At 44.5% G+C, this 14,785-nt stretch overlaps 1 protein-coding gene across 1 annotated transcript; it reads left to right on the forward strand.

The window, feature by feature from the left end:
- Positions 1-11,539: 11,539 nt before the first annotated feature.
- Positions 11,540-14,550, forward strand: LOC148505445 (uncharacterized). The gene is made up of 2 exons (XM_088448266.1): positions 11,540-12,704; positions 13,752-14,550. The coding sequence occupies exons 1-2, from the start codon at positions 12,257-12,259 to the stop codon at positions 13,787-13,789; spliced, it is 486 nt and encodes a 161-aa protein (XP_088304392.1). The 5' UTR covers positions 11,540-12,256; the 3' UTR covers positions 13,790-14,550.
- Positions 14,551-14,785: the final 235 nt, after the last annotated feature.

A 14,785-nucleotide genomic window follows, 5' to 3' on the forward strand; every position in this document is an offset into this window, starting at 1 on the left:
GTAGAAGTTTTTGACAGTGATGTTGTTTAGACCCCTATAGTCAATGCAGGGATGGAGAGACCCGTCCTTTTTCTCAACAAAGAAAAATCCAGCCCCAACCGGAGACTTAGAGGGGTGGATAAATCCCTTTGCCAACGCATCCTTCACGTAATCTTTCATCGCCCTGTCCTCTAGAATGGATCGCAAATACAACCGGCCTTTAGGTAGTTTGGCCCGTTGAACTAAATTAATGGCACAGTCGTATGGCCGATGTGGAGGAAGGATATCCGCCAACTGTTTGGAGAAAACATCGGCATAATCTTTATACTGAGCTGGGGTGGCTGGAGGAACTACGGCAACCGCAGGTTGAACTGACCGAATAGGAATTGCAAGACGAGTGTGACAGGCATGGCTCCATCTGATTATTTCCCCAGTGGACCACTCAATAATGGGGTTATGATCCCTAAGCCACGGGAGACCGAGGACAATTGGAGCTAATGGACACTGGAGAAGATAAAAATAAATAGTTTCCGATTGAAGAACTCTGACAAACGAGGAGGAGGTGTTTTAAATCCAATGTGACCACTGGAAACCAATCCTCCATCCAGTCCGCAGATAGGCATTTCCTGATCCAATAGAATGGCGGGTGCCCCCAGGTACTGAAAGAAAAGAAATTCCATAAAATTGCCAGCCGCCCCGCTATCCAGGAAAGCTGAAGTAGTCAGACTAGAGTTACAGAGTTGGTCGGCTACAGGGACTAATACTGAATTTTTAGAGGAAATTGGAGCCAGGCCTGAGCGGACAACTACTCACTGTATGCCCCTTGTCACCGCAATACATAAAAAGGCTTTGGGAACGTCTCCTGTGTCTCTCTTCAGGCGATATCCGAGAGGCACAGATTTGCATTGGCTCCTCCGGATTCGAAGTTGGAACCCAAGCAGGAGAGCGAGGCAGTCTTGTGGGGAGATTTTGTTCCGTCTTCGCTCCCGGAGATGTCAGTCTATCCTGATGGCCTTGTGCATGAGGTCATCCAGGGACTCAGAATAATCTTCCGCTGCCTTCTGACCCTGCTTAAGGGAACGCAACTTGGACTCGACCAGGGCAGTTCTGTCTGGGTCATCATACAATAAGCCCATGGCAGTAAAGAAGGCATTGACAGACTGTAGTGCGACATGGGTTGAAGGCAATCCAAAGGCCCAAGTCTGAGGAACCCCCTGGAGAAGGAAAATGACCTACTCATTGCAGTTCTGTCCCTGAGGAGACGGGACGTAGCCTGAAGTACAGCTTACAACTTTTCCGGAAGTTAGTGAACTATCGGCGATCCCCAGAAAATCGATCTGGCAGGTTCATTTTAGGCTCTTTGAGAGGAACTGGAGCAACATGAGACCGGACCTCCTCAATGCGCAAGGAGAGCTCCTGGACTTTCTGAGTGAGAAAGCACCTGGGCAGGATTCTGCGACTGATCCATGTTATCACTAGTGATATATTTGTCCGACTATAATGTTACGAGTCCCAGGGACTACTCCGTGCAAACCACCTAGAGCTCAGGCTAGCAAGGTCTTCTGCCACTAACAGCCACCAGTTGTTCCCATAGCACTATGTATTTAGATGGACACCTGGTCTTAATATTCGGGGTGATAGTGGTTTGCATGAATAATCAATGGGATCCAGTGGTGATGTGAGGAACAGAAAGCAAACAGTCAATAGCACGGCAAAAGAGCTGATGGTGTGGCTTGAGAGCTGATGGTGCAGCTTAGGAGCCGATGGTGCGGCTTGAGAGCCGGTACACAAGTTAGTGTACTTGAATTGTGGCTTTGAGAGCCGATGGTGCGGCTTGAGAGCCGGTACACAAGGTGGTGTACTTGAGTTGCGGCTTTGAGAGCCGATGGTGCGGCTTGAGAGCTGGTACACAAGTTGATTGTACTTGAGTTGCATCTTTTAAAGCCTATGGTGCGTCTTGAGAGCCGATACATAAGTTGGTGTACTTGAGCTGCGGCTTTGAGAGCCGATGGTGCGGCTTGAGAGCCGGTACACAAGTTGGTGTACTTTAGTTGTGGCGGTAAGAGCCAAAGGCAGCAGAGAAGCTGCTGGTGCGGCTGGGGAGCCGATGGAGTGGGAGCCAGTGGCAGCACGGAAGCTGCTGCTGCGGCTGGGAAGCCGATGGAGTGGCTTGGGAGCCAGTGGCAGCACGGAAGCTATTGGTGCTGCTGGGAAGCCAATAACCGGTGGCTAGGCAATACTGCTGGAGAACCAGGACAAAATATAGCGAGAAGACACAGAATGCTGACCATGCAGCAGAGCCGAGAGAACCAAAAGGAACACTATAGTCGGCGAGGCAGCAAAAGGCAAGCGTGCACAAATAGGAGATGGAACCAATCACACCGTGCTGTAAATAACACGTGACCTCTTGTGGCGTGCAGATCGCCTAGCAACTCAGGGAACCGGAACTACAGCATCAGGAGCATACTTACTCCTAGTGTCATTCTCATGCTCCAGTCCTGTGTCCGAATCACCAGTGTCCTCACGTTTCAAGTACCCTTCATTGTAGTCCAGTGCACGTACCCACAGTATTCTCCTCGGCACTCCCAGGTACAAGACCAGAGGGCCGCGACCTGCTCACTTGGTGCAGCAAAACCCAAATCTCAATCGGAGCTGTCACTGGTGAAGACCACCAAGTGGGTTAGACTCTTCGCCTCTGGTTAGGTCTCGCCAACACCTGGGTTTGACCAATACAGAGGATATTATTACTGACACACCATCAGTTGCTTCCTACCACCTTAGACCCTAGGTTCCCAGGCCTCCAACTAAGGAATCCCTTGTAGCGGACCATGACAGTGATGCTGGGGCTGGTTGGAGACACACAGGCTGAAGCTGTCTGGAGTCACACAGGCTGGGACTGTCTGGAGAAACAGAAGGGGGGCTGGCTGGTTACATGAAAGGGGTGCTGGCTGTGGAGACAGAAGGGGTGCTGGCTGGGTAGATAGAAGGGGGTGATGACAGGGGAGACAAAGGGGGTTGATGGCTGGGGAGACAGAGGGGGGCTGGCTGAAGACACTAGGGCTGGAGTTGCAGAAACACCTGAAGGGGTTGGGGGGGCTCTACCTATTTTGTCAGTCCTGTGCCCCACGCCATCAGTTGCTTCCTACCACCCTAGCCCCCCGGCTCCCAGGCCCCAACTAAGGAATCCCTTGTAGCGGATCATGACAGTGATACTGGGGCTGGCTGGAGACACACAGGCTGGGGATGCCTGGAGACACACAGACTGGGGCTGGCTGTAGACACAGAAGGGGGCAAGCTGGAGACATTGAAGGGGGCTGGCTGGTGACATAAAAGGGATGTTGGCTGGAGACACAAAGGCTGGGGCTTTCTGGAGACACAGAAGGGGGGCTGGCTGGTGACATAAAAGGGGTGCTGGCTGTGGAGACAGAAGGGGTGCTGGCTGGGGAGATAGAAGGTGGAGATGGCTGGGGAGACAAAGGGGGCTGGCTGGAAACACTGTAGGGCTGGAGTTGCAGAATCACCTGAGGGAGTTGGGAGGCCCTGCCTATTTTGTCAGTCCCGGGCCCCACAATTTCTGGTGGTAGCCAATTCCAAATTGTCTAATAAGCTTACAGTGTAGATCTGTACAATTCACCAATAAACTTATTAGTTTTTGTGATTTAGAATATTACAATCCAGGATATATTAATTGCAATACATCCTCTACAATGTTGGAATAGTGTAATCTTTCAGTATTTTAGATGCCTCACATTACATAAAGACAACATTACTAGCCTTACTTTTTTCTACTACCCATTACTGTGTGCCAATAACTCATAGTGTAACTCTTATTTTTCGATATTACATCATACAAGTAGTTCTTGACATATTTAGGTATCTGAGTTTTTATGCTGTCTTCTGACACTTCCAATTACTGCTGACCAATGTCCTACTCAAACAAAAATAGCTTTGGTAGTTGTTGGGTGAATTAATGACTTTCACATACATGCAAGGGAAGCCTGACACAGAGGTACAACATTGTAAAGGCTGACATGAGTAAATGCTACAGTAAATTGCCATACTAAAATGTACATAACCATACTTCATTATCTCATACAGGAGCTGATTCCGAGGAGGTGGCAGAAGTGGGCACAGCTGCATCTTGGCGGTCACCCGTCTGCAACTTTATGCACTACAAAGGCCCTCCAGCACATCTGTGCGTCTGAATGAGTATGGACTGGGATTCCCACTTTCAGTGTCTGTAGATGCTAAAATACCCCATGGTGCGTTTTCAGATGCACCATCGAAACCTGCACCAGCCCTATGGCAGTTACAGTTTCTAGGTCCGAGTATGGCCTCCTATGTGAGTGGTTGAGTGTCTGTGTACGCAAACGCCTTCACTGTCACTCCCATAACATGCCCTTAATACATACCATTTCCGTGCATGTGCTTGGACACCTCCAGTAATCCCCCAGGAACGCCCATCACTTTTCCAAGACATCTCTTATACGTCCATCTCAATCGCAGCAGCACTTTTGTGCACACGCACTGTGCAACAAGTTCTCTGTAGGAGCTTTTAGACATTGCACGCGTGAACATTGGGATTGTGTGTGGCACTGAAAAAGGCCCATTAGATCTGCACTTGGGTTTGTCTTCCAATTATAAACATGCAAGCATACAAAGCTCTACATTTTGTTAAGCACAAATCAACATAATGAATTGCTTGCTACATAAATTTAGTAACACAATTGGTGAATTAAGTGATATAAATATAAGTAATAATTTAAGATTTATATTTTGGGTACTCATATAATCTTTAAAATAGATGGTGTAGAAAGGAGCAAGAAAATAGGGACCCAAAATGAAAACAAGTTAGCATACAGTGCATCCGGAAAGTATTCACAGCGCTTCACTTTTTCCACATTTTGTTATATTACAGCCTTATTCCAAAATTTAATAAATTAATTTTTGTCCTCAAAATTCTACACACAATGGATCTCATTCAGAGTCGGTCGCAAGCGGCCGCTTGGTTGTACGCATCCGATGTTTCCAAACCACGCATGCGCACGGTTAGTTGTGCGCACGTGCATATGAGGCTTTGCGATCCAAAATGCTGTAGATTGTACTGCTTACGAGCAGGAAGTGGCTTCCGAGAGTTGATTGACATAAAAGGCCGTTTGTGGGTGTTGACGGGGGTGGTGGTCTGAAAACGCAGGCGTGCCTCAACGTTTTGAGGGTGTTTTAGGGGCGTACATAAATTACCTGCTACGACCGACATAGAAGGCCGGAAGTAGTAAAACGTCACTCTGTGAGCAGGTTAGAGGCCTGGCTGATCGTACAGCTTAAGGTAGGGTAGGAGCTCCCGCAAGCCACACAGTACGATCGATACTCTCGAAAGTAACTGATGTTAGGATTGATGTTTCTATTTTGAGCCACACAATGCAAGCAGCTAATAATCGATTGATGAAGCTAATAACACTGCTAATTGGCTTGTAATTGATTCAGCTGCATTTGCATTAGCGAATAATAAGAATATATAAATTTCATGGGGATGGCTTTTTCTATGCGTTTTTTTTATATTTTTGTGGGCATCAACACAACACATGCGGCCGCAACCATCGGAAGAAAATTAACATACAGCAACTGACAATGACTGACAACGATTGACTCGATCACTAGCTGCTATCACTTGTTAGCTAGAGGAGGTGTATTGTTCATGTATGGGCGTCACTTTGGTTGCGATCGACCGGCCGTGCGATTGCTTCCTTTTTCAGTTTCTCAGTCGTTAGGCGTACGACCGAGCAGCCGCTTACGATCGACTCTGAATGAGGTCCAATACCCCATAATAACGTGTAAAAAGTTTTTTTGAGATTTATGCAAATTTAATTAAATAAAAACGAAGAAATCACATGTACATAAGTATTCACAGCCTTTGCTCAATACTTTGTTGATGCACCTTTGGCAGCAATTACAGCCTCAAGTCTTTTTGAACATGATGCCACAAGCTTGGCACACCTATCTTTGGGCAGTTTCGCCCATTCCTCTTTGCAGCACCTCTCAAGCTCCATCAGGTTGGATGGGAAGCGTCGGTGCTCAGCCATTTTCAGATCTCTCCAGAGATGTTCAATCGGATTCAAGTCTGGGCTCTGGCTGGGCCACTCAAGGACATTCACAGAGTTGTCCTGAAGCTACTCCTTTGATATCTTGGCTTTGTGCTTAGGGTCGTTGTCTTGCTGAAAGATGAACCGTAGCCCCAGTCTGAGGTCAAGAGCGCTCTGGAGCAGGTTTTCATCCAGGATGTCTCTGTACATTGCTGCATTTATCTTTCCCTCTATCCTGACTAGTCTCCCAGTTCCTGCCGCTGAAAAACATCCCCACAGCATGATGCTGCCACCACCATGCTTCACTGTAGGGATGGTATTGGCCTGGTGATGAGCGGTGCCTGGTTTCCTTGCCAAAAGAGTTCAATCTTTGTCTCATCAGACCAGAGAATTTTGTTTCTCATGGTCTGAGAGTCCATCAGGTGCATTTTGGCAAACTCCAAGTGGGCTGCCATGTGCTTTTTACTAAGGAGTGGCTTCCGTCTCGCCACTCTACCATACAGGCCTGATAGGTGGATTGCTGCAGAGATGGTTGTCCTTCTGGAAGGTTCTCCTCTCTCCACAGAGGAATGCTGTAGCTCTGACAGAGTGACCATCAGGTTCTTGGTCACGTCCCTGACTTGGGCCCTTCTCCCCCAATCGCTCAGTTTAGACGGACGGCCAACTCTAGGAAGAGTCCTGGTGTTTCCGAACTTCCATTTACGGATGATGGAGGCTACTGTGCTCATTGGGACCTTCAAAGCAGCAGATATTTTTCTGGACCCTTCCCCAGATTTGTGCCTCGAGACAATCCTGTCTTGGAGGTCTACAGACAATTTTTTGGACTTCATGCTTGGTTTGTGCTTTGACATGCACTGTCATGTGTGGGACCTTATATACACAGGTATATGCCTTCCAAATCATGTTTGGACAAAACAACTGAATTTACCACAGGTAAACTCCAATTAAGCTGTAGGAACTTCTCAAGGATGATCAGTGGAAACAGTATGCACCTGAGCTCAATTTTGAGCTTCATGGCAAAGGCTGTGAATAGTTATGTACATGTGATTTCTTAAGTTTTTTTTTTTTATTACATTTGCAAAAATCTCAAGAAAACTTTTTACACGTTGTCATTATGGGGTATTGTGTGTAGAATTTTAAGGACAACATGAATTTATATCTTTTTGGAATAAGGCTGTAACATAACAAAATGTGGAAAAAGTGAAGTGCTGTGAATACTTTACGGATGCACTGTATATGGACATTATGGATATGATAAATGCTCTAATAATAACACACTTACATTTAAATACTTGGCCCTCATTATGCTGACATGAAAAACTAATTGGTATGTTTTCATTTGTTTTAATTTTAAACTTGCTTAATAAATGATAAAAACAAACAAACATGTAAATGACATAAGAAAGCAGTGTCACCTCAACACAAGTAGTGTTACTATCTCTTTCGTAAATTACCAATCATTTAAATCCCATCAATACTTTTTCACTTATTGTTATCATCAGCAAACAAGATGTACATTACTGGGTGTTTATTCTCATGTTTGCGCTTGTGCACTTACATGTTTGACACACACTTTACACCGACAAAAGATGCAGTAAATTTCCACAATCTGGACATTTCACAATAGTGTAGTATGGTTATTGGCACAAAGCAACACTTTTGTAATGATTAGAGAAGCGGATGAGCCAAAATAGAGTCCAGGGGATCATTGAACCTGGACCCCAATGTACTGTCTATTACTCTATTTGTAACACTGACTATAGTTCATACACTATGTGATATATAATCTTGACTTGCTCTGTCAGGCTGCTGAGAATTGTAAGTCAGTTGTTTCAAGGGAAATCAATGGAACAGTGTTATAGATGTTTACATTACACAACTTCTTTATTACCATACTTTCCAACATACTTTTTTTTGTATGGCAAATGTAAACATGGATTGTTTTTCTGTCATTTACTCAAGGTTGCCTAATTATTAGCCAAGCTCATTGACTCCATCACTCCTGCTATTACTTTCAGTCTCTTTCAGTCTGCACCACAACCCTGGCATTATAAGATCTACACACTACCATCAGAAATGTACCCATACTGCTGAATGGTACTGAAGGAAATTGCTCCTTCACTCTGATTTGCTCCATTTCAAAATCATTCTCTTCTGCTATGGTTCTGCCCTGATCCACACTAAGCAGTTTAGCTTTATCTCTAATTTCCCAATCATCCAATCCTAGCTGCCTCTTTACCACTCTCAGTCCCTCCTTTACTCTTCCACCCACCGCTCCCTTAACATCCTGCCTCTCCGCTCTTGAATTATCTGCTAGGACATCTCCCTCCAACCTCCCTCTATCCCTTCCCTCCCTGCCAAACTTTCCTTCCCATAATGTCCTATTTCTCCTCCACCACTGGGGACAAAGGGCCTGATTCAGAGCTGAACGCTCTGACCAGAGCGCTCGCTCTGAATCAGGGCCCTCCTACCTTTTTTTGGAGTGTCCTCATGGACGCTCGCATAGCTGTGGGTTACCACCCACAGCTATAGCGAGCGTCCATGATGATGGTCGCAATGGTCTTGACCCTGCGGTAGGGTCTCGCTGCCGCAAGCCCTGGAGGGATTTTGGCTCTATCAGAGCCAAAATCACTCCCACTGACATCACTAGTGATGTCAGTGGGGCCGGCTTGAGACGGCACGCCCCCTTTGGTGCGAGACCCGGAGCGATGGAGAGCCCGTCGCTCTCCGGGTCTCGCCATGCACACGACGGAGCTCCCTCCGTCGTGCGCATGCGCAGTGGGGGACATCGACCGCTTGCGAGTGTACTGCGGCTCACGAGCGGGTCTGAATGACCCCCAAAGTTCATGTTTTTGACCACCCACTACTTTTCCATTGGAATCCATACCTGCCAATTTAGTTGTTCCCTCTTCCCTGTAGCCTGCTCCCACTGTACCAATCTCTTCAACTTGTTCCTCTCTTCTAGCACTGTCATCTACTTCTTCAAGCAAGCCCTTATCTCATCCATCTAAAAGAACTCCTCACTTGACTCTCATCACATTTCTATCATCCCACCCCATTCTTTACCCTTTTCAGTGTGATTTCTGTGCCCTTCACTCCACAGAATATGTCCACACTAAGGTTACCAATTACCTAATTTCTCATTACCTTAGATCTGTCTGACACTATTAAACAAATGCTTCTCCTTCAAATCCTCCATTCCATTAGTCTGTCCTCCCATGGTTAACGTTTTACTTCACTGACCATTCATTTTCAGTCTCTACCTCTGCTTCCACCTTCTATCACCTTCCTCTACCTCTCATGGTCCTCCAAGGGTCCAACCTTTACCCACTTCTTTTCTCACTTCTGCCTCCCCTGGATACCTCATGAGCTTCTTTGGTCTCCAATACCACCTTTAAGCTGATAATACTCAAATATACATCTCCTATTTTACCTCCCTCTGAAAGACACACTTCATATACTACAGATACTTGAACAAACTAAATGGAAGAGCTCCTACACACTTTGCACAAGCGATGTCAAATCATTATACACCTGCATACAACACACACTGGGGTGGGATCACATCAGACACTATTTGTCAATACAAACTAGTCTACCAAACAGACAAATAAATTTTATTCTGAAATAAATTGAATTCATTCTATACAACAACTATTTCTGGTATAAAGGTGACTACTATCTACACATAAGTGGCACCCCGTTTGCACCAAGCTATGCAAATCTATTTGTGTTGAAGTTTGAAGATGACAACATCTGGCAGAATAACATATACAAAGACAACATAATATGCTGGCACAGACACATTGATGATCTGTTTTTCATATGGAACGGCAACCAAACTGACTTGGAAAAATTCACCAAATACGTGAATGAAAACAACCTAGGCTTAGAGTTCACCACCACAACATGCAAAACAAAGGCAGTTTTCCTAGACCTAGAAATAAACATAGAAAACAATGAAATCATCACAAAGACCTTCACTAAGGAAGTTGATGGAGACAACATACTACCATACAGCAGCAACCATCATAGAAAATGGCTTAACAACATCCCTGCAGGACAGTTTAGAAGAATCAAAAGAAACTGTACCAATCAAATAACCTTTGAAGAGCAAAGTCACAATCTGAAACAAATTCCTCAAAAAAGGCTACAAAGAACACCTCCTGGAAGAAGAATTAAAGAAAACAACAGCATCAAATAGGACAGATATGATAAAATATACAAAAAAATGGGACACCAATGAACTCCAACTAGCTTTCATCACACAATTCAATTCCAATCATAATCATATAGAAGCTACGCTGAGAAAAACACTGACACATACTCATGTTGGACGAAGACCTCAAATCCATGATTCCAGAAAGACCAAAAAAATCATCTGCAAACGTTCAAAAAATGTAAAGAAAGAACTGACATCCAGCTTTACCCCAAAAGAACACTTTAACCACTAAACCAACTTTGGAATTTAATTCAAATCAAACAAAAAAGCATACAAAATAAAACAACAAATTACTTGCGACACGGAAGGGGTTATCTACCTTCTCAAATGCCCATGTGGCCTACAGTATGTAGGCCAGACAAAGAGAAAAATTTAAATTTGCTTGGCAGAACATATTAATAATATCAAAAAGGGTCTTATTACCTACAGTGTATCCCAACACTTTGCAGAATACCATGGAAAGGATCCTAGTGGAATAAAATTCACAGCAATACAAAAGATCATCCCTCATTGGAGAGGAGGAGATCTGGTGACTGAACTAAAGAAAAACAAAACAAGATGGATATTTGAACTAAGATCATTAAGACCAAAGGGCCTCAACATCGATATTGAACTAAATGTTTTCTTATAAAACTCCTTAGCACACTGCACTTTATTAAATCCCATCTTTTTGCTCTACTCCAGTCCTTAACAAAATTTCACCAAGATTTTCCTTTTTATACGACAGACATTCTAGAAACTGAACTACACTTGATGAACTTTTTCTACATCTTCCTAGTAGTTTTCAAAATTTGACTCATTATTTATTATTGTTTTTTATCTGATTTTCACCAATATATATATATATATATATATATATATATCAGTTCTCAATACATTTATTATACTCAAATATACACTATCATTATTATGCATACTTTTAACAAATAACAATTTTCACACACATCAATATTTTTATTGCAATGCTGAACACTTTCAATTAGCACACAAGGTGTGCTTGCCGCCATTTTTTACCAACAACATCCGGCAAAGAACTTCCTTTTTCATCAAATTTTAAATAAAGTTTTATTTATATACTGCCTATAAATATGGACCATAAACAGGAAAAGGTATCCTTGACAAAGTGTATACCAGCACGAAACACGTTGGTAACTGGGATCTGAGACCACCGCTGAAACCACTTCCGGTACTCCGTACAAGCGCCGGCAGGTGAGAGAAGAATGCTGAAGCATTGAGGACGTGACTGCTGCCAGGAAGACTGGTACAAATATGGAAAGTTAGTAACTTACCTGCATCTCCAAACATCGAGCTGAAGTGTTCATATGTATATCATTTTTGTTTGCTAATAAGCTCTATTTACTTTTTAATGTGTTTTCAGCATTGCACACACATATTACAAGCACTCCATATACACCTATTAATATCCTTCTTTTAAACGGAGCAGCTAAAACTCAGGTAGCACATACCCTCTCAATACCTACCTTTCTGCCATCTTGTCCTAGATTCCCTGCATGTCAAAACACTTTGGGAATCCTCTCCCCGTAATTTGTGCAAAGTTTAGACCACAGACTACAGTGGCTAAAGGTGCCCATACACGGTGCAATTTGTATATGATGCGATCTCGTATACGATTTCCCTTGAAAATTCTTCCCTTGAAATTCTTTACGATTTGTGCCAACAAACGGTATGATTGTGCAAGCGAGCATACGATTACATGTGTCGTAAAGCGATTGCAAATCGTTTAAGATATATCGTATGCAGCAAACAACTTCACGATGCATCTGCTGGAATCTCAATAGGGGAGGGCTGCTTATCTAGGGGGTATAAAAGGCAGCATCCATTTTAGATCTGGGTACTCTCTGCTCTGTGACTAGGTAATGCTTGGTTTTATACCCTGCTGAACGCTGTACATTGCTATTGTGCTTTGCTTTGTTTTGGGCTTGCCTTTAACAAATTGTGTTCTATACTTCATTCTATGGTGATGGATTCCTATCGCTATAAGCTTCTGTTAGCCTATGGCTATTTGAAGCTCAAAGGTGATGGAGCTGAGGAGAGGAGGAGGATGAGGTTGAGCTGGACCAAGGAGTGGCTGATGAGGAGGGAAACCCGCTCCCATATGCCCCTGTTGATGGAAATTAGGGAGAACAACCTGGACGATTACCGCAACTACCTGCATATGGATGATGCAACCTTTCAGGAGTTGGTGCGTCTGGTGACCCCCTACATCCAAAGGCAGGACACCAGCATGAGGAGGGCCATCCCTGCTGAGGAGAGGCTCATTGCTACCCTGAGGTACCTGGCTACAGGAAGGTCCTTTGAAGACCTGAAGTTTGTGACCCTCATTTCACCCCAGGCTTTGGGGCACATTATCCTGGACACCTGTGATGCCATTGTCAATTTCCTAAAGTTCCACTACTTTAAAGGTAAGTAAAAACACTACACATTTTTTATTTAGGTGAAAGAAAATGTTTTTGGTTTTTTTCACACTGAAGGAAAAAAATCAACCAACATGGCTGTAAATATCAATAGATGTATTTTTACTTAAAAGTAAAAGCAACATGGCTGCTTTTTAATGTTTACCAAAACCAATATGGTTTTAAATGTATAAAAACTTCTATATCAACAAGTTTTATCTCTCCCAATAGCTAGGCAGCAGTATGGTATATGGTATGTCAGACGACGGATTGAATATGCCAAGAAGCACATGGTGCAAGTCCAGATTGAGGCCCCGGCATTCCCCAATCTGTCCTTGCGCCATGCGTTTAGTGACCCTGTCCAATCCGCGTCATCCCTACCGTTTACCATGCAGTAGCTATTGGGAGAGATAAAACTTGTTGATATTGTAAATTATAATTTTAACAATGTAAAAATTGGGGTAGCTCCTCTTCCTCCGCCAACATGGCTCTGTAAAGAACCTCTGAGGAGGATGTTGAGGGGTTGGTGGGTTCAGGAGTAAGGTAAGTGGGATGGGGTGTAGGGCTGGACGGGGTTGGCCCCAGTTGTGTGGCCTAGTAGCTTGGTGGGTAGGAATGGTAGGAATGGGATGAGGATGACCCATAACGTGGCTGCACCGTTGTCAGGGGCAAAGGCTCATCGGTCAGCCTTGTTGTGGTGCCCAGCTGCCGCGGATCACTGTCTCGTAGATGATCCTCTGGGCATGAATTTGTTGCTATTCATCCATTTTCTGGAAACTACTGGCAATATGAGTGCCCAGGTGGTCGAACATGTCCGGGGTTTTTGTAGGGCCTGCTCAACTTGTTTAAAGAGCGGATCTGGCTGTGCCTGGGTCTTGCGCTGATACCTACACCGTCTTGAAGCAGAGTAAATTCAGCCTCGCTCTCGCTTTGGGTGGCCATTTGCGGACTAGTGATGAGGTCGAGGTCTGGTGTTGTAGACTGTTGGAGAAGAGAGAGAAAAGAATAATGTTAATAACATATTTTGTAATATTTTTCTTTCTTTCTTTATTCTAGTTCCCAACAACAGTGGAGGAGTGGCAGACCATTGCTGAGGAATTTGAACTTAGGTGGAATTTCCCCAACTGCGGTGGAGCCATTGATGGCAAACATATCTGCATTAACCCACCTGCCCACAGCGGAGCCTTTTATTACAATTAGAAGGGGTTTTTTTTGTTATAGTGCTCATGGCGTTGGTGAAAGCCAATTACGAGTTTATTTTTGTTGATGTGGGCAAAAATGGACGTGCTTCTGATGGAGGGTCTTTTAAACAAACCCTAATGTATGAGAGACTTAACACCAACCATCTGAATTTGCCAACTACAGCGGCAACGAAGCACAGCTTAAACTACGTTTTTTGTGGCTGATGAGGCGTTTGCTCTCCATGAACACTTGCTGAAGCCATATGCACAAAGGAGCCTGACGAAAGAAAAGCACATCTTCAATTACCGTCTATCCAGGGCACAGAGGATAGTGGAAAACACCTTTGGCATTCTCTGCAACCGATTCAGAATTTTCCATATGGCTATAAATCTTCTTATGGACAAAATAGATTCAGTCATCTTGGCCTGCTGTGTCCTCCACAATTTCCTCCGCAAAACTTTGTCTATACAACAGAGGACAGTAGACACAGCTATGGCAGATGACCTGGACCATCCACAGGAGACATTGCAAATGCCCATTGTGGACCCATCTGCAGTTGTGGAATCATCAGGGACTGTGCGAGCTAAAGAGGTCAGGGAGCAATACCTGGCCTACTTTAATGGAGTGGGGGTAGTACCATGGCATCCGCTCTTGTGATAAATACAATTATGGACTAGTGAACTCTTCAAAAACATTTGGCATGGTGTGTATGCGCTATGGCCCTCATTCAGAGGCAGTCGCAAGAAGCGAGTGCTCGCTCTGAATGAGGGTGGCCGCTTGACTGTTCAATTGCGGCCTCCTGGTCGCTAGCTAAGCTGTGGGTTACCACCCACAGCTTTAGCGACCGACCAGGTTGATGGTCGTGATGGTCAAGACCATCATGACCATAGGGGCTTGCGACGAGACCC

This window comes from Taudactylus pleione, unplaced genomic scaffold (assembly GCF_031769625.1).
Source record: "Taudactylus pleione unplaced genomic scaffold, aTauple2 ptg000454l, whole genome shotgun sequence".
In the NCBI taxonomy this organism is placed as follows: domain Eukaryota; kingdom Metazoa; phylum Chordata; class Amphibia; order Anura; family Myobatrachidae; genus Taudactylus; species Taudactylus pleione.

Excerpts from the sequence above, each read along its gene's own strand:
- LOC148505445 (XM_088448266.1), top strand. The coding sequence starts at position 12,257 with ATGGTGATGGATTCCTATCGCTATAAGCTTCTGTTAGCCTATGGCTAT. Across the intron at positions 12,705-13,751 it reads AAAGTTCCACTACTTTAAAG|TTCCCAACAACAGTGGAGGA; the intron begins GTAAGTAAAAAC and ends TCTTTATTCTAG.